Genomic DNA, 26,178 nt, shown 5'->3' on the forward strand with positions numbered 1-26,178 from the left:
CCAGGTGAGATTCTCCACCAGGTGAACACCAAGAAATTTGGTGCTCTTAACGATCTCTATCAAGCAGCCATCGATGTTCAGTGGGGAGTGATCGCTCCGTGCCCTCCTGAAGTCAACAACCATCTCTTTTGTTTTGTTTACATTCAGAGACATGAAGGCTCTGCACCAGTCTGTTAGCCACTGCACGTCCTCTCTGTAAGCTGACTCGTCGTTCTTGCTGATGAGACCCACCACGGTCGTGTCATCGGTGAACTTGATGATGTGGTTCGAGCTGTGTGTTGCAGCACAGTCGTGGGTCAGCAGAGTGAACAGCAGTGGACTGAGCACACAGCCCTGGGGGGCCCCCGTGCTCAGTGTGATGGTGTTGGAGATGCTGCTCCCAATCCGGACTGACTGAGGTCTCCCTGTCAGGAAGTCTAGGATCTAGTTACAGAGGGAGGTGTTCAGGCCCAATAGGCTCAGCTTTCCAATCAGTTTCTGAGGGATGATTGTGTTGAATGCTGAACTAAAGTCTATGAACGGCATCCGAACGTATGTGTCTTTTTTGTCCAGGTGGGTTAGAGCCAGGTGGAGGGTGGTGGCAATGGCGTCATCTGTTGAGCGGTTGGGACAGTACGCAAACTGCAGGGATCTGCAGTTTTTAAAGATTACCGTTACTTGCCACATGACCATCGAAACATAGAGTGAAATATGTCACATCAGATCAGTGAGGATTGTGTGGGATAGCTTGCAAGTGTCGTCACCCTTCCAGCACCAACACAGTATTCGTCACCCTTCAGGCACCAACACAGCATTCGTCACCCTTCCGGCACCAACACAGTATTCGTCACCCTTCCGGCACCAACACAGCATTCGTCACCCTTCAGGCACCAACACAGTATTCGTCACCCTTCCGGCACCAACACAGTATTCGTCACCCTTCCGGCACCAACACAGTATTCGTCACCCTTCAGGCACCAACACAGCATTCGTCACCCTTCCGGCACCAACACAGTATTCGTCACCCTTCCGGCACCAACACAGCATTCGTCACCCTTCAGGCACCAACACAGTATTCGTCACCCTTCCGGCACCAACACAGCATTCGTCACCCTTCCGGCACCAACACAGTATTCGTCACCCTTCCGGCACCAACACAGTATTCGTCACCCTTCAGGCACCAACACAGTATTCGTCACCCTTCCGGCACCAACACAGTATTCGTCACCCTTCCGGCACCAACACAGTATTCGTCACCCTTCCGGCACCAACACAGCATTCGTCACCCTTCAGGCACCAACACAGTATTCGTCACCCTTCCGGCACCAACACAGTATTCGTCACCCTTCCGGCACCAACACAGCATTCGTCACCCTTCCGGCACCAACACAGCATTCGTCACCCTTCAGGCACCAACACAGTATTCGTCACCCTTCCGGCACCAACACAGTATTCGTCACCCTTCCGGCACCAACACAGCATTCGTCACCCTTCAGGCACCAACACAGCATTCGTCACCCTTCAGGCACCAACACAGTATTCGTCACCCTTCCGGCACCAACACAGCATTCGTCACCCTTCAGGCACCAACACAGTATTCGTCACCCTTCCGGCACCAACACAGTATTCGTCACCCTTCAGGCACCAACACAGTATTCGTCACCCTTCCGGCACCAACACAGTATTCGTCACCCTTCAGGCACCAACACAGCATTCGTCACCCTTCAGGCACCAACACAGTATTTGTCACCCTTCCGGCACCAACACAGCATTCGTCACCCTTCAGGCACCAACACAGTATTCGTCACCCTTCCGGCACCAACACAGTATTCGTCACCCTTCCGGCACCAACACAGTATTCGTCACCCTTCCGGCACCAACACAGTATTCGTCACCCTTCAGGCACCAACACAGTATTCGTCACCCTTCCGGCACCAACACAGTATTCGTCACCCTTCAGGCACCAACACAGCATTCGTCACCCTTCAGGCACCAACACAGTATTTGTCACCCTTCCGGCACCAACACAGCATTCGTCACCCTTCAGGCACCAACACAGTATTCGTCACCCTTCAGGCACCAACACAGCATTCGTCACCCTTCCGACACCAACACAGTATTCGTCACCCTTCCGACACCAACACAGTATTCGTCACCCTTCCGGCACCAACACAGTATTCGTCACCTTTCCGGCACCAACACAGCATTCGTCACCCTTCCGGCACCAACACAGCATTCGTCACCCTTCCGACACCAACACAGTATTCGTCACCCTTCAGGCACCAACACAGTATTCGTCACCCTTCAGGCACCAACACAGCATTCGTCACCCTTCAGGCACCAACGCAGCATTCCCGCAACTCACTAACCCTAACCACCAAGTCTTTGGAATATGGGAAGAACCTGAGGCATCCAGAGAAAATCCAGACAGCCACGAGAAGAATATACAAACAGTGCAGGAATTGAATGGCTGGCAATGTAAGACGTTTCACTAACTGTTATGCTACTCTGTTGAGTGGAAGAGTCTGAAACAAGGGCACATAGTTACAAATTGATGAGGGTGGATAGGTTGTAATCTAAAACTGAGGTGAGAAATCTTATCTTCGCAGAGGGCAAGAACTCTCTGTTTCAGATGCTTGTGGAGGCTAGAGATTTACAACATGGAAAGATCATTAGAAGTATTTATAATGGAAATGGATACAGTTTTGAAAGTTTGGGAAATGAAAGATTGTGAGAAACCATCACAGAACAGGCAAAGCCAGAGAAAAATTTCCGTGAACGTATGAATGGCAGGCCAGGCCTGAGGGGCAAAAATGACCTATTCTTTCTCTTAGTTTCTGGTATTTCTGTGTTCTTGGAGGTTAGGTTATTGAAAGAGGAAGTAGATTTTTTTTTTTGAAAGATCGAAGAATTGAAGGCTACGGAGAACTGGCAAAGAGAAGATGAGGCCTTTGACAGGTGAATCATGATCTTATTGAATGGAGAGGCAGGCTTGAAGGGTTTAGTGGCCCACTCTTGCTCCTTTTCTTATATTCTTTCTGCTCTTTACAACATTTTTTAATTTCTCCTGCTTTTCCTTTTTCTTTTTGCTCTTCCATTTTAACTCTCCACATGCATACAAACCACTAGATTTTCCTCACCAGCATCCGTCTTTGCCCTCAGCTGTCTCTGACAGTCAGATTCCATGCCACGTATCCAGTACTTGTTGGGCAGGCATTTCCTCATCCAGCTAAATAATGGGCAGACCAAACCCATCAGCTTCAGTCCCCTACTCAAGTCCTATCCCTAGCCTCTCAATTATTATTCATTCATGAGTTCTGAGTACCAACATTTATTGCCCATTTCTGCTTCCTTCCCACCAAGGTGGAGGTGAGCTCCTTCAGTCTACCTGATGAAAGGTCTCTTACAGATCTCTTGGTTAGAGTTGAGCAAGACTTCAATCCAGTAGTGATTGAGGAACATTGAATGTCAAAGGGCAGTGCCTCGGACTACTATAGCTGTAAGTATCCACCAAAAGTATGTGACTTGTGTAATATAGTTTGATTCTATTTAAAGAATTGTGTCTATACCTTCCTGCACAAACACTGCAACCATGTTTAGTAATGAAAATTGTAAAGACTCTGCTTATATCTGCAAACAAATCGCCTGCCTGTGCAGATTAGGAGCAGAGAAGGGGAATGCTGCTTGACACAATATACATTTTTCAAAAGATAAAGTACATTAAAATAGTTATAAAGTTATAAAAAACTCAATAAAGTTAGTTTAAATAAGCAGCTATTCTCTAGAATACAAAAAAGCAAATAATACGACACATGTCCATTTAATAAACAGATCAATGATTAGATTGTTTTTTGGGACATAACCATTCCTATCCAACCTCAAACTCAACTAAAATCTTCAGAACATCATCCACAAGGAAAGGCAATCAGTTATATTGGCTCATTAAATTATTGTTTATAACATTGTTGGCAAAGGTAATGCACAAACTGTTCACAAGAGCAGCCATTAGGGCTCTAGCATCAGATATTAACACTAGATCCCCACTACCTTTCAAAATAGTGTTAAACCCTCACCAGAGGCAAAATAGTACTTTGGGCGATTCCAATAGATTATAATGGTAAATAACGAAGACCTGTAAAATCCTGCTTGCTTTCTACCTGTAGACTAATGTTTGATGCAAGGCCTTTTAGGTTTTAGTACCTGTTGGGCCATCCTTTGACACCTGCCCTCTTCTCTAGCCACGACTCCTGTTCTTGACGACAATCTCAGACAAGCTCTCCATAAGAGCACGGTGATGCTTGCAGCATTCTTTGAAGGAAGAACCCTTTGAAGGCCACAGCCATTTGTGGGTCTTATCACGATTAACTGCTCTGTACACTTTAAAGTCCAACAATGTTCAGTATTCAACATTGATACTTTAGCTCAGTTAGCTGAAAATTGATATTACAGTCAATATGTTTTTTTTATCAATGCGTAGAACAGATTGTTAATATTGGGTTACAGACACATGACATATTCACTTGATATACCTTTATGAATTATTTCAACTGAAGCACCAAGCAATTTACTTTATGTGGATGAAATTATTAAACTTTAATTTTTTTCAACCAATTTACAGTACTGGCACTTCGAATGATAACTGCAGCCTTTTGGAGCAGAGATCCGTATTCATCACATGCATATGTCTGTATCAATACCATCACAACCTCAGCACCTAGAGGTAGAACAAAGTTAACACTCCAATATCAGGGCCACATGTGATATAACATGCGACTGGCTGGTTGATGATGCAGTTAGATCTCAGCAGAAGATACAACAGAAAATATTCTCTGTCATGGAATCATACAATACTGAAAGAAGGCCTTCAAGCAACCATGTCCAGGCTGACAATTAGGTAGCTATCTATACCAACCACATTTAACAACACTTGTTTCATACCTTCTATGGTGTGATTCACGTGTTCTTTCAGATACTTCCTAAACATTGTGAGGGGGTCTACCACCATTATCTCAGCTGGTGTGTTCCAGATTATTCCAGCTACCATCTACGCAAAAACATTCTTCCTCATATCCCCTTTCAACTTTTTACCTCTTCCCCAAATCACATATCACAAATCACCTATGGTGCAGCATAGGGTCCAAACTGCCAAAGATAATTTACTGATAGACAGACATCACCTCTGGGCCCACCTTTTTGTTCAGGAATTCCCAATCTCAGTTAATGGTCAGAGTTCATGGCATCAAAGAGGTTGGGAACATCTGGTCTGGATGAAAAATTACCTTTCTTATGGTACAGTGACTGTTCCACAGGACACCACACTGTATCAAATCTTTTTGCCTATTAGTACCGCTAAACAGTTTGTCCATTAAGAAAAAAACAATTTTGTGCAATATTTCCTTGCTGGAAACTACAGTGTAGGATGTTCCTTCTTTGATATATTTTGATGTATCTGCCTTATTTTGGTGTGTCTCTCTATTGTACAGTTCTGCAACCACAATATAAAAGTAGCAACGTCTTGGTCTTAATTTGCATGTAATTAATGTCAAGGGAATACTGGAAAGAATCTCATTAATTCAGTTCTGAGACTCCAGTTGCTGTTGAGAGAGACCAGACAATGTTTCTCTTAATGCTTTAGGATAGTCACAAGCTGTCCCTGTCTCCTTAATATTTCATACTGTGTTGATTCCTGAATGTTTGCTCCCCGCTGAATTAAACAGCATTCTGTCCCCCTGCCCTCTCAGATCCACTTACCTCCAAAGTGAGCTTTCCGTGACACTCCCAAGGTTGTGATCATAGAGCTTAGTCAAGATGAGAATCACCTGAAAGAATAAGGTCAGAATTAGAACTCAAAAAAAAAACAACTGTAAAATTCAACCATTACAATCAACAGAAAGACCCATTTCATATAACAATTACAGCACGGAAACAGGCCATCTCGGCCCTTCTAGTCCATGCTGAACGCTTACTCTCACCTAGTCCCACTGACCCGCACTCAGCCCATTACCCTCCATTCCTTTCCTGTCCATATACCTATCCAATTTTACTTTAAATGACAATACCAAACTTGCTTCTACCACTTCTAATGGAAGCTCATTCCACACAGCTACCACTCTCTGAGTAAAGAAATTCCCCCTCATGTTCCCCTTATACTTTTGCTTCCTAACTCTCAACTCATGTCCTCTTGTTTGAATCTCCCCTACTCTCAATGGAAAAAGCCTACCCAAGTCAATTCTATCTATCCCCCCTCATAATTTTAAATACCTCTATCAAGTCCCCCCTTAACCTACTATGCTCCAAAGAATAAAGACCTAACTTGTTCAACCTTTCCCTGTAAATTAGGTGCTGAAACCCAGGTAACATTCTAGTAAATCTTCTCTGTACTCTCTCTATTTTGTTGACATCTTTCCTATAAGTTGGTGACCAGAACTGTACACAATACTCCAAATTCGGCCTTACCAATGCCTTGTACAATTTAAACAGTACATCCCAACTCCTATACTCAATGCCCTGATTTATAAATGCCAACATACCAAAAGCTTTCTTCACCACCCTATCCACATGAGATTCCACCTTCAGGGAACTATGCATCATTATTCCTAGATCACTCTGTTCTACTGCATTCTTCAATGCCCTACCATTTACCATGTATGTGCTATTTTGTTTAGTCCTACCAAAATGTAGCATCTCACACTTGTCAGCTTTAACTCCATCTGCCATCTTTCAGCCCACTCTTCTAACTGGCTCTCTGCAAGCTTTGAAAACCTACTTCATTATCCACAACGCCACCTACCTTAGTATTATCTGCATACTTACTTATCCAATTTACCACCCCATCATCCAGATCATTAATGTATATGACAAACAACATTGACCCAGTACAGATCCCTGAGGCACACCACTAGTCACTGGCCTCCAACCTGACAAACAGTTATCCACCACTACTTTCTGGCATCTCCCATCCAGCCACTGTTGAATCCATTTTACTACTTCAATATTAATACCTAACGATTGAACCTTCCTAACTAACCTTCCGTGTGGAACCTTGTCAAAGGCCTTACTGAAGTCCATATAGACAACATCCATTGCTTTATCCTCGTCAACTTTCCTTGTAACCTCTTCAAAAAATCCAATAAGATTTGTCAAACATTACCTTCCACGCACAAATCCATGTTGACTGTTCCTAATCAGACCCTGTCTATCCAGATAATTATATATACCATCTCTAAGAATACTTTCCATTAATTTACTCACCACTGACGTCAAACTGACAGGCCTATAATTGCTAGATTTACTCTTAGAACCCTTTTTAAACAATGGAACCATATTTCAACACAGACAAAATGCTGGAGGAACTCAGCAGGTCAGGCAGCATCTAGGAAACTAGTACAGTCAACTTTCTGGCTGACACCCTTTGAAATGTCTTGTTTGTGATTGGAAGACCTATCATTTGTTAATCTGAGGTTATATTGCATTACAATTTTTGCAGGGTTGCAGAGTAATCATGAAAGAGTAATAGAGGATACATTCAGAGGATTATCTGAAATTATAAATTCAAATCCCATGGTGAGTAAATAGCTCATATCAGAAATGCTGATCACAAAATTATGAAACTATTGAGTAATACATACTCAATACCCAGTGAAGGGGTAAGGGCCAAAGGTTCACCAGCAGTGTAGTTGACTCATATCGGCCTCTGACACAGCTCCAAGTAAAATAGGATGAGGCAGTAAATGTTGGCCTTGCTATCAACACTACTAGCCCCTGGATGTTTAAAAAAATGCTATAGAGGTAGATGAATGAATTCTGCCAAGTCTTGTGGCCATCATAATGTATTATCATAATCCATGATGAATCATCTTCAGACTGTGTTAATATTACTTGCAATGAAGGAATCCCAACTAGCGTGAATACCTCTGATTCAAAAACAAGTGCCATTATACTTGCATTACTGACTCCATTGACCCAAATATTTGCTATACGTTCTAACAAGAAATCTCCTACTGAAGCACCTTTCATGTCTCCTTAGAACAAAAGTAGAGTTCTTTCTATACATCCCATCTCCAACAATCTCACCCATTTCATTACCCATTTTTAAAACTAAGTAGAGGTTGTGTAGACTAAAAATTTATTTGCTGATACATAGGAGACAGAGGGAGTGACCTGTTAGAGGTGTGTAACATCATAAGGGGCATGAACAGGGTGTAAGCATATCATCTTTTTTTCCACAAGGAGAGGGTGCGACAATCAAGAAGGTATGGGTTTGTGATCAGAAGCAAGAGATAGAGATTTACATAGGACATCAGGGGCAGCTTTTTCCACACAAAGGTTGGTGTATATTTGGAATGAGCTGCAAGAAACACTGGTTGATGTGAGAACATTTAGTAATATTTAGTAATATTGTTGGTAGAATCTCAGGTGGTGATGAGAGGGCACACAGGAGTGAGAAATGCCAGCTAGTGGAATGGTGCCGCAGCAACAACTTGGCACTCAACGTCAGTAAGATGAAAGAGCAGATTGTGGACTTCAGGAAGAATAAGACAAAGGAACACATACCAATCCTCACAGAGGGATCAGAAGTGGAGAGAGTGAGTAGTTTCAAGTTCTTGGGTGTCAAGATCTCTGAGGATCTAACCTGGTCCCAACATAATAATATAGTTATAAAGAAGGCAAGACGGCGACTATACTTCATTAGGAGTTTGAAGAGATTTGGCATATCAACAAATGCACTCCAATACTTCTATAGTTGTACTGTGGAGAGCATTCTGACAGGCTGCATCACTATCTGGTTTGCGGTGGGCGGGGTGGGGGGTGCACAGAACTAAAAGTAGCTGCAGAGAATTGTAAATCTGTCAGCTCCATCTTGGGCACTGGCCTACAAAGTACCCAGGACATCTTCAGGGAGCAGTGTCTCAGAAAGTCAGCGTCCATTATTAAGGACCTCCAGTACCCAGGACATGCCCATTTTCTCACTGTTACCATCAGGTAGGAGGTACAGAAGCCTAAAGTCACACACAGCGATTCAGGAACAGCTTCTTCCACTCTGCCATCCAATTCATAAATGGACATTAAACCCTTGGACACTACGTCATTTTTTTAAATACACAGTATTTCTGTTTTTTGCACTTTTTTAATCTATTCAATATACGTATACTCTAATTGATTTACTTATATATTTAATAATATTATTTTTGTTTTTTTTCTCTTCTATATTATGTATTGCATTGAACTGCTTCTACTAATTTAACAAATTTTACGTCACATGCCGGTGATAATATAACAGATTTAGAAAGCACATGGCTTCACAATCTAGTTTGGTGTGATCATTCACTCTGTTGTTTATCTGCACAGCACTCTCTCTGTAGCTTTTACACCTTATTCTGTGTTGTTATTGTTTTACCTTATTCTGGCCTAACGCACTGTGTAATGATGTAATTTGCACAAACAGTATGCAAGACAAACTTTTCACTATGTCTTGGTACTGTGACAATAATAAACCAAACCGAATAAATATGGATCGGAGAGGTTTAGAGGCCCAATGTGGACAAATGGAATTCCTTTGCTAGGCAACACAGTCAGCATGGACTAGTTGGAATGAAAGGCCTATTTCCAAGCTATATGTCTCTATGACTTGAATCAATTAAAATCTCCCAATCATTGAGCCTTGCTGTAATGAATTACATCACAAGAATCAAAATTGTTGCTGACTGGCGGTGCATTGGCAGAGGATTGTCAAAAGGCTTCTTTAGAGCCAGGAGAAGGAGAAATGCTCATTAACTTGCTTTCTTCTGTCACATTGATGGATGGAGAAATATTACTCGGAACAGTTGGAGGAATTCCTGTGTGTCATTCGACTCTTTGATGTGCATCTGGAACACTAGAACATCTCAGCTGAAGGACATTGATATTAATTCAACATTCATTCAGCTTCACCTGAGAAGGGCTCGGCGTACCAGCTCATCAATAGTGCAGTGCTCCTGATCGTGCAGCACTTGAAGGGCAATGAGATCATTCTCTCCCATCTCTGGAGGTTAGACATTGAACTACTGAACTTTGGACTCAGAGAAAGAAACACTCTCACTAGGGCTAAGAGGGAGATGACAAGATCTCAACTCAATAGAAGTTTTAAAAGGTCTCTGCTTCCATCAGTCTATTATAAAGTAAAACATTTGGGAACACTTTAAACTTGACCTTACTTCTGTTCCATTGTCTCCTGGTGGTGTTCAGGTACTCTTAAATGCATTTCATATGACTTTATGTTCAATTGACTTGACACAATCTGTGCTGAATCAACATTGAAACCACTTTACACCACTGCAAATTGTAACAAGCACCTAAAAATAACAGGGTTTCTTTACATAATACACACTGAAGGATTCCAAACATTTGACCTTTCCCGAGACTAAACTGCACATGGCTCAACTGAGGTAAACATGGCTCTGTACATGCCATGGTACCAAGGAATAAATGACTTTGGGTCACACATACACACAAAAGAAAAGATACATTCCATAGAATATTTGTCCCAAGAACAACTTTTGTGAAGATGTTGCACTGTGTAGCTCAGGGTGAACATAATCAGCTCTGAGTGCATGACAAATCTCTCAGTTCAGGCACACGTCAGAATGCCCTCACACAGATGGAATCTATGCAAGAAAGAAAGTTTCATTCACTCAGGGATAAACAAAATTGCAATAATGTGACTGTTTGAAGGAGAGAAAACTGCTGAATGATACCTCTTTCTAAAATAACTTATTAGGAGGTGATTGGTTTATCCGGCAATCAGATTAGATGACAGAGTAGAGGAAGATATTGACAAGGAAGGTCAGTGCGGGACGGTATGGACTGGTTCAACGATTCTCTTTGTGTGGAGAAGTGACCGTGGGTGGGCTGTGAGAGTGGGCGAGGACAGACCGATCCAGATGCACACTTATTGTCTCCGACATTCGTCAATCTTTAAAGTTCAAAGTAAGTTTCTTATTAATGTCACCATATACTATCCTGAAATTTAGAAAGAAAAATGATCAAGTAAAGAACACACACCCAGCAAGATGGACAAACAACCAGTGTGCAAAGAAAAACAAACTGGGCAAATACAAAATAAAACACACACAATAATATTAATAAAGAAATAAACAATAAAAATCAAGAACATCTGATGAAGAGATGCGGAATTCATTGTTATGTGGCAGCTGTACAGTGCAGACATAACAAATTACTATAAATAACAGCTAGCAAATTATATTCTCAATAAAAGCTTGGATTATAGGACAACTGGAAACTCACTAGAAAAAAACTCAGAAATACTCAATAGGCCAGGGAAAGCTGGATGGAGGGCATTTCCACTAGAACCTGCAATAGGCCAGGGAAAGCTGGATGGAGGGCATTTCCACTAGAACCTGCAATAGGCCAGGGAAAGCTGGATGGAGGGCATTTCCACTAGAACCTGCAACAGGCCAGGGAAAGCTGGACGGAGGGCATTTCCACCAGAACCTGCAATAGGCCAGGGAAAGCTGGATGGAGGGCATTTCCACTAGAACCTGCAACAGACCAGGGAAAGCTGGATGGAGGGCATTTCCACTAGAACCTGCAATAGGCCAGGGAAAGCTGGATGGAGGGCATTTCCACTAGAACCTGCAACAGACCAGGGAAAGCTGGATGGAGGGCATTTCCACTAGAACCTGCAATAGGCCAGGGAAAGCTGGATGGAGGGCATTTCCACTAGAACCTGCAATAGGCCAGGGAAAGCTGGATGGAGGGCATTTCCACTAGAACCTGCAATAGGCCAGGGAAAGCTGGATGGAGGGCATTTCCACTAGAACCTGCAATAGGCCAGGGAAAGCTGGATGGAGGGCATTTCCACTAGAACCTGCAATAGGCCAGGGAAAGCTGGATGGAGGGCATTTCCACTAGAACCTGCAATAGGCCAGGGAATGCTGGATGGAGGGCATTTCCACTAGAACCTGCAATAGGCCAGGGAATGCTGGATGGAGGGCATTTCCACCAGAACCTGCAACAGGCCAGGGAAAGCTGGATGGAGGGCATTTCCACTAGAACCTGCAATAGGCCAGGGAAAGCTGGATGGAGGGCATTTCCACTAGAACCTGCAATAGGCCAGGGAAAGCTGGATGGAGGGCATTTCCACTAGAACCTGCAATAGGCCAGGGAAAGCTGGATGGAGGGCATTTCCACTAGAACCTGCAATAGGCCAGGGAAAGCTGGATGGAGGGCATTTCCACTAGAACCTGCAATAGGCCAGGGAAAGCTGGATGGAGGGCATTTCCACTAGAACCTGCAAAAGGCCAGGGAAAGCTGGATGGAGGGCATTTCCACTAGAACCTGCAAAAGGCCAGGGAAAGCTGGATGGAGGGCATTTCCACTAGAACCTGCAATAGGCCAGGGAAAGCTGGACGGAGGGCATTTCCACTAGAACCTGCAATAGGCCAGGGAAAGCTGGATGGAGGGCATTTCCACTAGAACCTGCAATAGGCCAGGGAAAGCTGGATGGAGGGCATTTCCACCAGAACCTGCAATAGGCCAGGGAAAGCTGGATGGAGGGCATTTCCACTAGAACCTGCAATAGACCAGGGAAAGCTGGATGGAGGGCATTTCCACTAGAACCTGCAACAGGCCAGGGAAAGCTGGACGGAGGGCATTTCCACTAGAACCTGCAACAGGCCAGGGAAAGCTGGACGGAGGGCATTTCCACTAGAACCTGCAACAGGCCAGGGAAAGCTGGTTGGAGGGCATTTCCACTAGAACCTGCAATAGTTAAAAGGAGCGATTGGTGGTGAGGTGGGAAGCACAGAAGAAAAGGAACAGAAAGCACGGGAGATTAAAGACTGAAGGTGAACGGCACATAAACTTGGTAATGATGCATGGAAAGAAACAAAAGGAAAAAGCTGAAAAGGTGAAAAAGAGGTTCACCAAGATATCACCTGAGGTGGAGGGAATTACCTACAAGGGGAAGATAGACAGACAGGAATTATTTTCCCTGTTACATTGAAGGCTGAGGGCCTCCAATCGAGTACCTGATAGAAATATACTGTAAAAGATTATGAGAGGCACAGACAGGCCGATAGTCCGAGTCTCTCCAGGCTAGAAATAGCTTCAAGGTAAGAGGGAGGAAGTTCGGATGAGACGTGCAGGGTAGGCTCTTTATGCACTGCGGTGGGTTCTTTGAACACGATAACAAGTGAATTAATGCAAGCTGATAGATGAATGCTGCTGTGAAGCATCTGGATGGATAAATTAACAGGTACGGAGTGGAGGTATACAGAGGGGATTAGTTAGGATTAACATCACAGACACCCTGGGCTGAAGGACCAGTTCCTGTGCTGTACTGTTCTAGCTCTATGTATCAAAGGTAATTTAAATAACTTGTCTGAAACATTTTAGAAACACCAGTGGTCTTTATTGCTAAACTCATTGGTTTACTTTTCGGCTCTCGATTAAATTTTATTAGACAAGTGCACATAAAGATGGGGAATAAATTAAAGATGAGTTTTATTTGTAGACCAAAACATAAAGAGAAATTCATTTTTTTGTGTCAGCAACCAACACAGTCCAAGAATTGTACTGGAGGAAGCCCACGTATTGGCATGCATCCAGCACCAACAGAGCATCCCCAGAACACACTGAGCAAAACCATGTCTTTGGACTGCGGGAGGGTCCCGCAGGAAGTCCACATGGTCACAGGGAGAACTTAGGTCTAGTTAACTATTGTCCAATTGAGTGCGGGGTATGTCCCAGATGCAGAAGAGGTGACCATCATTCATTGCATTCTTACATCAATATTGCCTTCCCAGCACAGTGACCTGGATATCGGATTGGAGATTGTGAATCGAAAAGTGAGAGCACGAAGAATGCTGAAAATGTTGTTATGCAAAATATTCTTTGTGCATGGAGGCTTACACATGATGGATTAGTGTGCAGTTTAGACTTATCCATGTTCCAATGTAGAAATTCTACCAGGACATTTTGATTTATTGCCTTTAATGCTCTGAGGCTTACCTGGGGTTTTCAATAGCACAGCTCTTGCAGAGATATGCCAGGGGATGCTGTATTTTAATCCCGTGCTTAGATATTTGCTTTAAATAGAAGGCAGGGATCTGGTCTCCATTGTGTTGTACTAACAGGAGCTGTTAAGTTGTAATAAAATTCTGGAATGAATGGTAATCAGCTACCAGTCAATATAGGCAACAGGAATTACCATGACTACACAGAAGCTTTTTCACGAGAAAGAAGAGGTAGTTTCATTACAGTATAGAAAATACACATAGTGGTCACTTTATTAGGCACCTCCTGTTCCAAATAAAATGGCCACTGTGTGTATACTCATAGTCTTCTGCTGCTTTGCCAAACCACTTCAAAGTTCAACATGATGCGTATTCAGAGATGCTCTTCTGTACACCACTGTTGTGACGCATGGATATCTGAGTTACTGTGGCCTTCCTGTCAGCCTGAACCTGCTTGCCATTCTCCTCCAACCTCTCTCCTTGACAAGGTGTTTTCATCCACAGAATTGCCCCTTACTGGAATTTTTTGTTTGTTTCTCACACCATTCTCTGTAAACTCTAGAGAGAGAAAATCCCAGGAGATCAGCAGTTTCTGAAGATACTCAAACCACTCCATCTGGCTCAACAACAATCATTCCACAGTCAAAGTCACTTATATCACACTCCTTCCTCGTTCTGATAATTAGTCAGAATGACAGTTGAACCGCTTGACCATGTCTGCACGCTTTAAGCATTGAGTTGTTACAACATTATTGGCTGATTATATATTTGCGTTAATCAGCAGGTATAGAGATGAACCTAAAGAAGTGGTCAGTGAGTGTAAAAATGAATCCTAGAATATTTTTCAAATATTCTGAAATTGCCACATCCGATTTCCATGCAATAGGCTAAAAGATCACCTGGACCTGATGGTGAACACCCCAGGGTTCTGAAAGAGGTGGCTGAAGATACTGTGAGGCATTAGTAATGATCTTTCAAGAATCATTCAATTCTGTAATGTTTCCAAAGGACTGGAAAATTGCAAATGTCATTCCACTCTTCAAGAAGAGAGAAACAAAGAAGCAAGGGTACTATAGGCCAGTCATTCTTTCCTCAGTGGTGAGCAAGATGTTGGAGTCAATTATTAAGGATGAGGTCTCAGGGTACATGGAGTCACGTGATAAAATAGGCTGTAGTCAGCATGGTTTCCCCAAGGCAAAAACCTGGCCTGACAAATCTGTTATAATTCTTTGAAGAAATAACAAGCAAGATAGAAAAGGAAAATTGGTTCTGTACTTGGGTTTTCAGAAAGCCTTTGACAAAGTGCCACATATGAGGCTGCTTAACAAACTACGAGCCCATCGTATTATAGGAAAGATTAAGCAGTGGCTGATAGGCAGGAGGCAAATAGTGGGAAATAATGTCTCCCCCCCCCCACCCTTTAACTCAACTTCTCATCTTTTTTTTCTTCAGTCCTACTGAAGGATCTCAGCCCAAAATGTCAACTGTACTCTTTTCCATAGATGCTGCCTGGCCTGCTGAGTTCCTCCAACAATTTGTGTTTGTTGCTTGGATTTCCAGCATCTGCAGATTTTCTCTTGTTTGATAAAGGGAGCTTTTTCTGGTTGGCTGCCTATGACTAGTGGTGTTCCACAGGGGTCTGTTTTGGGACCGATTCTTTTTACATTATAAGTCAATGATTTGGATGATGAAATCGATGACTTTGTTGCAAAGTTTGCAGACGATATGAAGAACGGCAGGTGGATTTGAGTAAGTAGAGAGAGGCTGCAGAAGGACCTAGACTGATTAGGAGAATGGGCAAAGAAATGGCATATGGAATACAGTGTCAGGAAGTGTATGGTCATGCTCTTTGGGAGAAGAAATGAAAGGGTTGACTATTTTTCAAATGGAGAGAAAATACAAAAAGCTGAGGCACAAAGGGACTTGGGAGTCCTTGTGTAGGATTCCCCAAAGGTTAAATTGCAGGTTAAGTCTGTGGTGAGGAAGACAAATGGAAAGGATAAAGGCAAGGATGTAATGTTAAGAATTTACAAAGCACTAGTGAGGCCTCACTTGGAGTACTGTATTGTGAGCAGTCTTGGGGCCTGTATCTTAGAAAGGATGTGCTGAAATTGGGAGGGTTCAAAGGAGGTTTATGAAAATGATTCCAGGATTGAATGGCTTGTCATGTGAAAAGCATTCGATGGCTCTGGACCTGTATTCACTCCAATGCAAAAGGATGAGGGGTTACTCGTTGAAACCTATTGAATGGTGAAAGACGTTGATAGAGTGAATGTGAAGAGAACGTTCCTGTGGTGGGAGAGTCTAGGAACAAAGGACACAGCCTCAGAATTGATGGGTGTCCTTTTATAACAGGGATGAGGAGGAATTTCTTTTGCCAAAGAGTAGTGTATCTGTGGAATTTGTTGTTACAGGCAGTTGTGAAGGCCAAGTCTTTAAGTATACTCAAGGCAGAGGTTGATAAATTTTTGATTGGTAACACAGGAAGGAATGGGGAAAAGGCAGGAGATTGAGGCTGAGAGGAAAATTGGATCCACCATGATGAAATGGGAGTGCAAACTCAATGGGCCAAATGGCCTAATTCTGCTCCTGCATCTTACGGTCTTATGATCTAAGATCATTGAACAACAGTGTAGAAGCCAGCACAATAAAAAGCAGGACACTATACTGACCACATTGAAGGGTTGATAAAGGCCATTCAGCTCATTTGGCATACAAAAGTATTGCCCTGACTAACCCATTAGGTGGCATCATGATCAGCTGATAGAGCCGCTGCCTGGCAGCTCTAGCAACCCAGGTTCAATCCTAACCTGCAGCCCCACCTGGGTATCGTTCGTACGTTCTCACTGTGCCCCTGAGGATTTCTTCTTGGTGTTCTAGTTTCCAAAAAAGCATGCAGGTTGGTACGTTAATTGGGTTCAATAAATTACCCTAAATGTGTAGGTGAGTGGTAGAATCTAGAGGAAGTTGATGGGAACATGGGGAAGATAAGAAACTGGACGGATGGCATGGTAATGTAGTCATTAGTGTAATATTGTTACAGCATCAGCGACCTAGGTTCATTTTCACCGCTATCTGTAAAACTTTGTGTATTATCCCTATAACCATGGGGTTTCCTGCAGGTGCTCCAGTTTTCTCCTGTTCCAAAGATGTATGGTTAGTAGGTTAATTAGCAACATGAGTGTTATTAGGTGGTGAAGGTTTATTGGGCTGGAAGAGCTTGTTAATCTCTGAATTAATTAATTGTCTGGTTGGGATTAATGTAAAAATGAGTATTTCATGAACAGCACAGCCATGGTAGGCTGAATGGCCTATTTTCTCTGCTCTTTCTCCCAATCACTGTACAATCTTCAGTTCTCAGTGTACAGCATTGTAAGTCTGTACAGATTTTTATGAATGTGATATGGCTCTTTGCCTCCAATATAGTTTCAAGCAGTGAGTTTCTGATGCACAACATATGCAAAAAATTATTTTCAGCAATATCAATCATCCCACTTGCTATCCATACCTATATTGCTTGATGATTGACCCCTCCACTAAAGAAAATAACTTTACATTTACTAGATAATTCATTAGTTTCAAACAGCTCAATTAAATCCCTCCTTAACCTTTACTGTACCAAGTAAACCAAGCAGATAAGGCAATATTTCAATGCAAATAGTGTTCACATCATGGTCTGTATATTCTTAGGCATTCTCTTATCTCTTTTTCCAGCTTCATATTTGGAAATCTGTGTAGAACTGCTGTTGCAACTAAACTGGCACTTTACGGGGCAAGTTATAATCAAGACGTGCTGATATACACAGCTGCTCAGGTCCAAGGCCCTTCTTCAGAACTGGAGCAATGTGATATTTTATACTGTTTGAACTTGAGTTTCCTGCTCTACTCTAAACATTGGTCAACAAAGGCAAGCATTGTGATGTCTTCTTAACCATTTTTCTACCTGTCTTGTAATCTTCTCAGATCACCAAGATTTCCCTGTTCTTCCACAGTCCTCGTTATCCCACCATTTATGATGGACATCCATCTTTTTTGTCATGAAATGCAGTAATACAGAATATCTTAAAGATCAGCTTTGTCACATGTACATCAATACCTACAGTGAAATGTGTTATTTTGTATCAATGACCAACTACAGTGCAAATATGTGCTGGGGACAGACCGCATGTGTCACCATGCTTCCAGTGTGAACATAACATGGCGACAACTGACTAACCATTATTAATCTGTACATCTTTGTGTAATATCCTGGTTTAAGACCATGCTTTATTGTAATAATACAGTTATGCTGTTGAGTATTTTATTTTCTGTAGATTTTCTCAAAATGTTCCTTGAAATGAATTACATTATACAATTGGGTATTTCATTTTATTGTTGTTTAAAATAATAATTCAGTTGATTAAGTTAGGCTTGTTGTAATAGGGTTTTTCATGTGAATATCTTGTCCAATAAGATGGCCGAGAACATTCAAGAGGGATGGGGGTAGCCATTTTCTGGAGATGTCCTTGGACATTGTAAGGGTATTTATTTATGTTTTGCTTGGACTGTGTTTTCAGGCAGAATTGTTTGGTACTGTCAGTAAATGAAGTGAAGCAAACTGGATTGATTAGACAACAATGAGCTCCAACAATTATGTGCACACTATAGGCCAGGCATGGGCAAACTACGGCCCGCAGGCCATATGCGGCCCGTTAAGCTTTTTAATCCGGCCCGCAGAACTTGATGAAATTATATTAATAAACCTTGTTAACGTTTTTTTCCCCGCAATTCTGGCGTTTTCCCAATAGATGACGCACTCTATATACATTGACCTTTGTTGAGGTGCAGCGTAATACTCCACATTTGCGCTTTACTCTTTGTTCGGCTCGACATATTTGTGTGAACAGGCGTTCAGCATCATGAACATCAACAAAGCCAGCCACAAATCCAAGTTAACTGACCAACATCTCAGATCCATCCTGAGAATCGCCACAACAAAACTAAATCCAGACTTTGATGTGCTGGCTAAAAAGGGAGACCAACAACACTGTTCCCACTGAAAGTAAAAATAAGTTTCTTCGTGGTGTTATGTAAAAAATGCTTTTGAAAATATTTTTTCAATAAGCCTTACATGTTACATGTCATTTCTGTTAAGTGATGGACATGAGTAGTGTGCAGGTGCACGTACGTTCTCAAAATAAAAAAATGCGCTCCAGAACAAATAACGCACTCCACATACTGGCGCGCTGTCACTGTTCTGTCTTTGTGCTGGTCATTGTTGAGTTTTGGCACAGGGGACAATTGAATAAGAAGGAGCAGGACAAGTAGACCTGCATCTCCTACCGTTTTTGAATTAAGGACAGTCAGGAGGAGAGTGATGATGATAATATCTTGAAGGATAACTGAATTTTCAGTGCTTTAAAATAATAACTGTTACTATTAAAAAAAGCTGTATTTTATTCATTTAATTTTCAGTGTTTTAAAAGTCATTTCAATAAATAGCTAAATACCATGGGACTTCAAAGACAGATATTTTGTTGTAATGCATTTGTTCATTTTCAATTGAAATTAAAGCACGTTTTCTACATATCCCATGATATTTTATTTTCTCTTATGAGGTGTATTACCAAAACATTCCGTCCATCTGCTCCTGGTCCGGCCCCCCTGCCAAATTTTAGAACCCTGTGGCCCACACGTCAAAAAGTTTGCCCACCCCTGCGTTAAACCAACTTTGGATAGAATTCCATTTTCTGCTTATGTCTTCCTGACTGTACTGATTTCCTCCTCAGAAGTTCTCAAGGTAGGAACTTTCAATAGACAATAGACAATAGGTGCAGAAGTAGACCATTCGGCTCTTCGAGCCTGCACTGCCATTCTGAGATCAAAGTAGGCTGAGTAGGGACAGGGAATTCCAGAGAGTTACTACTCACACTTGAATCCTCGAAGCACAACACCTCTGTATCATATGTTTTCATTCAAAAGGAAAGAGATCTTTTAACTTGGTGAGTTAGCAGTAGGGAAGGTACCCCTCCTCTTTCCAAGACTTTCCATGCTCCCTTGCAGTATAACCCTGGATCTCTTCACCAAGTCTCACCCAGGCTGGTTCACTGTTGATCTTAAGAGTCTGGATGCCAAAATCTTAGTTGTGTGACACCATCATAGAACTACAATCAGCCCAGCCTCATAGCAGAAAAGTCTTTAGAGGGGATGCAAACATAAAATTAATGAATCTAAATGAGTGATATCAAAACAAGAGAAATGCAGTTGTTCTAAATCAAAAACATATTAGTGTGCAATATAAGCATCATGTAAGCATTTACGAGACTCACAGTGTATCACAGATTCCAGTGAGTTCATTAAGATGAATCAGAAAAAAAGGACTTGAGGATAATTTACAGTATGATATACTGGGAAATAAACTACACTAATGTGAAATCCTTCTTTAGATTCAACAGTTATATCCATATGGTTGAGAAAGATTTTTGCTATGCTGAGAAGGGTGTTTTCAATCCAAAGACAAAACTCTTTTCCAATCAAGTGGAATGAATTGACAACTTAATGATGTTATATTAATAAACGACCTTTCACTTTATAATGGAGTGATACAATATTGATGGAGACCATTCTACCTCTTATAACTGTGAAGACCTAACCCATTCACCTCCTAATTTACACTTTCACACAGTCGCAGAGAGAATGAACTTCTTCTGAACTGCAGGCGCAGTGTATAAAATACAGACACAATGCTTACATGGAAGATAGCACTTCTGATCATTCAGATCACCCACAACAGTGCAATTGCATCTAATCTTGGATTATAAACTCAGTTCCTTGGACAGGGTTTGAAATGGAGCTCAAATTGCCAAAATGAAGGCTTACTGAATTTAAATTCAGAAAACAAAGCAGACTGAGAATGAGAAAAGCAAACCAGGGCAATAATAAACCTTAAATAATGGATTAGTAATTAATTCAGAATTTGTAATTATAATTGCTGCATTGTCACATGCACTAAGAGTAAGATCGCTTGTTTTGCATACAATTCACACTAATCAAATCAGTGCATTGAGGTAGAACAAATAAGACAATAGCAGAATGCAGAATAGAATTGAAGAGCTGCTGGGAAACCGCAGGTGAAAGTTCAAATGAAGTAGAATGTGAGGTAAAGGGTGTGTTTTAGAGAACAATTCAATAGTCTTTGGGTATAGAGCTGTCCATGAGCTTGGACGTGCTTTCATGTTTTTGTATCTACTCCTTGGCGAACAGGGGAGTTGAGAGAATGTCCAGGATAGGTGGGGTCTTTAACTATACTGGCTGTTCCACTAAGGTAGCCAAAAGCCTTCCCCACCATTGCGTGTACCTACGAAGAGCATTGCCAGAAGAATGCAGCATCCATCATCAGAAACCCCCACCATCCAGGATATGCTCTCTTCCCACTGCACCAAAAAGGCACAGGAGTTGCAGGACCAGGTTCACACTACACCTAAAACCATAAACTCCTGGATATCTACTCTTACCACAACACTGAAATGATAATTGACAACCTATAGACTCACTTTCAAGGAGTCTACAACTAGTGTTCTCAAACTGACATTTATTTATTATTTGTTTCTTTTTGTATTTGCTCAGTTTGTCTTTTTTTTGGTCTTTGTGTATAGCTTTTCATCGATTCTATTGTGTTTCATTGTACTACTATGAATGGCTGCAAAATGAATTTCAGGGTAGGATTTGGTGACATAAATGTACTTTGATAATAAATCTATTTTTAACTTTGAGAAGTATAGACACAGTTTATGGAGGGAGGCTGGTAATGTCAAATTAATTAACATCTTTCAGCCATTGAATTAGAATCTTCCTACTCTGTGCTGTGCCACTGAGTGGAAATCAAAACTAATTATGTTGGATCTTGTTCTGTCTCATCACTTTCCAGGGAACAAGTAATCCAATGCCTCTCTCTGATTGATTGCTAATGCCTGCCGTGCTGTGGCAAACCAAGTCTTTGAATTTTATTCCCTACAGAAATTACGTTCAAGATGATCAGATGGAAATCCACCTAACGTGAAAAACACCTTAGATCAATAAAAGATGACTTCAAAAACCTCAACCATTGCAAAATGTGGGATGAACAGTATGTCATTAATGTGGAAAATTATTTGATATCATACTTTGTATAACCATTGAATAAATCACTCAAAGTGTCTTCATTAATTATTATAATTGGACATGGTGATATCAATGTCACGTGAGAAAATGGTCACTATAGAACCTTAGGGTGGTAAAAAGCCAGCTCTCTGGTATTGGCGCCTTTAAACTAAGCTCCTTGTACACTTCCCCATGGGCCCTTTTATAGCATATCCCTAATTCTTCTTTCAACATTACTGTTGAATCCAGTCTTAATAACTCATTGAATGTAACTACATTTCCTTCATCATCCAGCCTGCATTTAAAAATGCTGGTCCTAGTCCAGGTGAAGGTTACTGACCCACGATGCCAGCTGTCTATTTGCCACCACAGATGCTGCCTGACCTGTTGAGTTCCTCCGGTGATTTGTGTGTTGCCCCAGATTCCAGCATCTGCTGTCTCTGTTATCTGCATTTTCAAAACATTCTGCATAATTAAGGAAAAGATAGATCCCTGTGCTCTATCTGGCAGAAGATATTTAATCACAGTCACCATTTTGTGATAATGGATTGAGTGGAGTGCAGCAGTTAGTGGTGAGAACTCACAGCTCCAGCAACTTCAGTTTTGTCCTGCTCCAGGTTGCTGTCTGTGTGGAGTTTGCATGTTCTCCTTGTGACATTGTGGGTTTCCTCTGGGTGCTTCAGCTTTTTCCCACATTCTAATGGTAGGCTGTTGTATAAAATCAGAATTAAGTTTATTATCACTGACTTTAATTATGTGAAATTTGTTGTTTCCACAGTGGCAGAGTGCAAAGGTATAAAATTACAAAGTAAATAATCAGTGCAATGAAGTTAGGAATATGAAGGTAGTGTTCATGAAGAATTCTGAAATCAGATGGTGGAGGGGAAGAAGGTGATTCTGAATCATTCTCTATGGGCTTTAGGCTCCTGTACCTCCTCCCCAAAGGCAGTAATGAGAAGAGAGCATAGCTGGCAGGTGAATTGTGTAGAATGTATGGGGATTTCAAGACAGAATAGATTACAGGGAAGTAAGACCACGGTGAAAAAAAAAATCCTGCAGATGCTAGAAATCCAGTATAAATACTAGAACTGCTGGAATTGCTCAGCAAGACAGGCTGCATCTTTTGGAGGAAAAACAGAGTTAACTTTTCAAGTCTACAGAATTGTGAGAATGCCAGAACAATACTTCAAATCGAAGACCTGTTGAAGGGTTTTTGACCTGAAATGTTAACTCTATTTTTTTTCCCATAGTTCTTGTTGGATTTGTTTAATTTTTCCTGCATTTTCAGCTTTTATTTAAGTGAGAGTATTGGATTGATGTGAGAGCAGCATTAGCTTGATGGGCGGAGTGGTTACATTCTATATTGTGTGGAAATTTAGGAAGTTCTTGTCTTTTGCAGCTGCCTACAGATTGTGCAGATTGATTGGTTGTTTCATTCTCATTCATCTTCTTCTGGATATGTAACAGCGGACAATTGGACTATTTGACTATCACTACTGCACTTATTCATGTTTTCAGTTTAGCTGGAAAAAGCAAATCAAGGGTCATGTCAGGGAGGAGGTAGGAGACATACAATTGAGAAAGATGAAGTAAGGTAAATAATGATTAAGTAACACCTAACTTGGGAGCTAAAAGATTAAATACTGTTGCAAGCAAAAACTGAGAAACACGTTAGACAAAGCTCAGGGCTAACAATTCTGACTGGTCAAAATACAATTGTTACAGAAACAGCAATGATGAACAGCATTAGTCTTCATCCCAGAGAAAAAGCTGAGTGATAAAGCAGGGGCGATGTGCTTCTTGGTTAGACTTTGGTGGTCCTTCATATGCATTGCAATTGACTTGGGTGAGAGCTGACTGCATTGTAGAAATGTGTGTAGGAATTTCTGATCCTGTAGGTGTAGTGCACACAAACATAACATGCTTAGGTATATCTCATTATTATGCTTTTAGAATTGGGGAGGGATCTGGAGGTTTCATCCTGCATTCCAAGACGTACAGGATTGTAGGTTAATTGGTCACATGGGGGTAATTGGGTGGCAGGGGCTCATTAAATTGTAAGGGCCTGTTACTGTGCTGTATCACTAAAAATAAAAATAATAAATTCCCTCTTCTTCAAGTCCCTATTCTCCATTGAAATAGAAAAACTTTTGGGTGGAAATGAGAAGATAAATGCTCAGTAGATTTTTTCCCCAAATTCCCTCACAGCTTACCCTCTCCCTTTCACATTAACCTCCTCCAGTCCAATTCACACTGCCCAAATTCTACTGTCTTACTCATTCCAAATTGGTAGCAAAGTTCTCAGCTAGCTTCTCCCCCCACCCTTCTGCACAAACTTATAGCCACCACTCTAAAAACTTCCTATGTGGCTCAGAACCTAACGTTGTCTGACATTAGATCAGCAAATCCGCAGATGACACCTGGATTGAGTGTGTAGTGGACAGAGAGAGCTTGCAGCGGGATCTGTACCAGATAGGAAAATGGCAGATGGAATTGAATGCAGACAAATGCAAGGTGTTGCACGTCAGTAGGACCAACCAGGGTAGGTCTTACACAGTGAATGGTAGGGCACTGAGGAGTGTGGTAGAACAAAGGGATCTGGGAATACGGGTCCATAATTCATTGAAAGTGGCAGCATAGGTAGATAGGGTCATAAAGAAATCTTTGGGCACTTTGACATTCATAAATCAAAGTATTAAGTTCAGGAGATGGAATGTTACATTCAAGTTGTGTAAGACAATGGTGAGGCCTAATTTGTACTGTGGGCAGTTTGAGTCACCTACATCCAGGAAATACGTAAATAAGGTTGAAAGAGTGCAGACAACATTTACAAGGAATACGTTGAGTTCAGGAGGACATGAATTATAAGGAAAGATTGAATAAGTTAGGACTTTATTCCTTGGAACATAGAAGATAGAGGGGAGATTTGATAGAAGTATACAAAATTATGAGGCATATAGATAGTGTAAATGCAATCAGACTTTTTCCAATGGGGTTGGGTGGGACTAGAATTAGAGTTCAAGGTTTAAGGGTGAAAACTGAAAAGTTTAAAGGGAACATGAGGGAAACTTCTTCACTTAGAGAGTTATGAGATTGTGGAAGGATCTACCAGCACAACTCATACAAGTGAGTTCAATTTCAATATTTAAGAGAAGTTGAGATAGGTATGTGGATAGTAAGGGGATGGAGGGCTATGGTCCCAGTGTATGTCAATGGAAGTAGGCGGTTTAAATGGGTTGGCATGGACTAGATAGGCTGAAAGCCTTTTTCTGTGCTGTGCTGTACTTTTCTATGACTAAAACTCTACACAGTGTCCAAATGCAATCTCACCAATGTCTCGTACAGCTGCAAATCAAGTCCCAACTTCTATATACGATGCCAAAAGCAGTGGTTACCACCCCATCTACCCATGACAACATTTCCAGGGAACCATGTACTTGTTGATATATTTGGCTGAAGCTCTGCATCATGTTTAAGATGTCACCCTTTGGAGTACTGTAACAAGTCAGCTGTAACAACAAATGCTGGTGTTTACAAAATGTGGTACCCACATTTAACAGTCACAGCACAAGTTATACATGGCAGACTGATGCACCAGGTAGTACACAAATCCAGTGACAGGTTTGACTCTGATCTCTGGTGCTGTCTTTGTTGAGTTTGCATGTTTCCCAGAGACAACATGTATTTATACCAGAAGAGCTTGTAATAGGTTACTATCCACATGGTACAGGCATATGATAGGACAGTGAGACAGGGGGGGTTATTTATTTAAAGATATAGGACAGTAACAGGCCCTTGCAGCCCAACAAGCTCATGGCATCCAATTACACTAATGTCAAACAAGAGAAAATCTGCAGATGCTGGAAATTCGAGCAACACTCACAAAATGCTGGAGGAACTCAGCAGGCCAGGCAGCATCTAGAAAAGAGTACAGCTGACACTTTGGGCCAAAACGTCAACTGTACTCTTCTCCTAGATGCTGCCTGGTCTGCTGAGTTCCTCCAGCATTTTGTGTGAATTACACCCATGTCAACAATTAGCCTAGTAACTAGAGGGAGGAAAGTGG

The 26,178-nt window shown here is 41.7% G+C and overlaps 1 protein-coding gene across 1 annotated transcript in view; it reads right to left on the reverse strand.

Moving 5' to 3' along the window:
• The window catches only part of LOC132379726 (VPS10 domain-containing receptor SorCS1-like), a 1,404,942-nt gene that overhangs the window by 957,454 nt on the left and 421,310 nt on the right, over positions 1–26,178 (reverse strand). The window contains exon 2 of the mRNA XM_059948015.1: positions 5,731–5,798. Coding sequence (XP_059803998.1) covers positions 5,731–5,798 — 68 coding nt within the window. The remainder of the gene's footprint in view (positions 1–5,730; positions 5,799–26,178) is intronic.

Source organism: Hypanus sabinus, chromosome 22, assembly GCF_030144855.1.
Source record: "Hypanus sabinus isolate sHypSab1 chromosome 22, sHypSab1.hap1, whole genome shotgun sequence".
Lineage (NCBI taxonomy): Eukaryota > Metazoa > Chordata > Chondrichthyes > Myliobatiformes > Dasyatidae > Hypanus > Hypanus sabinus.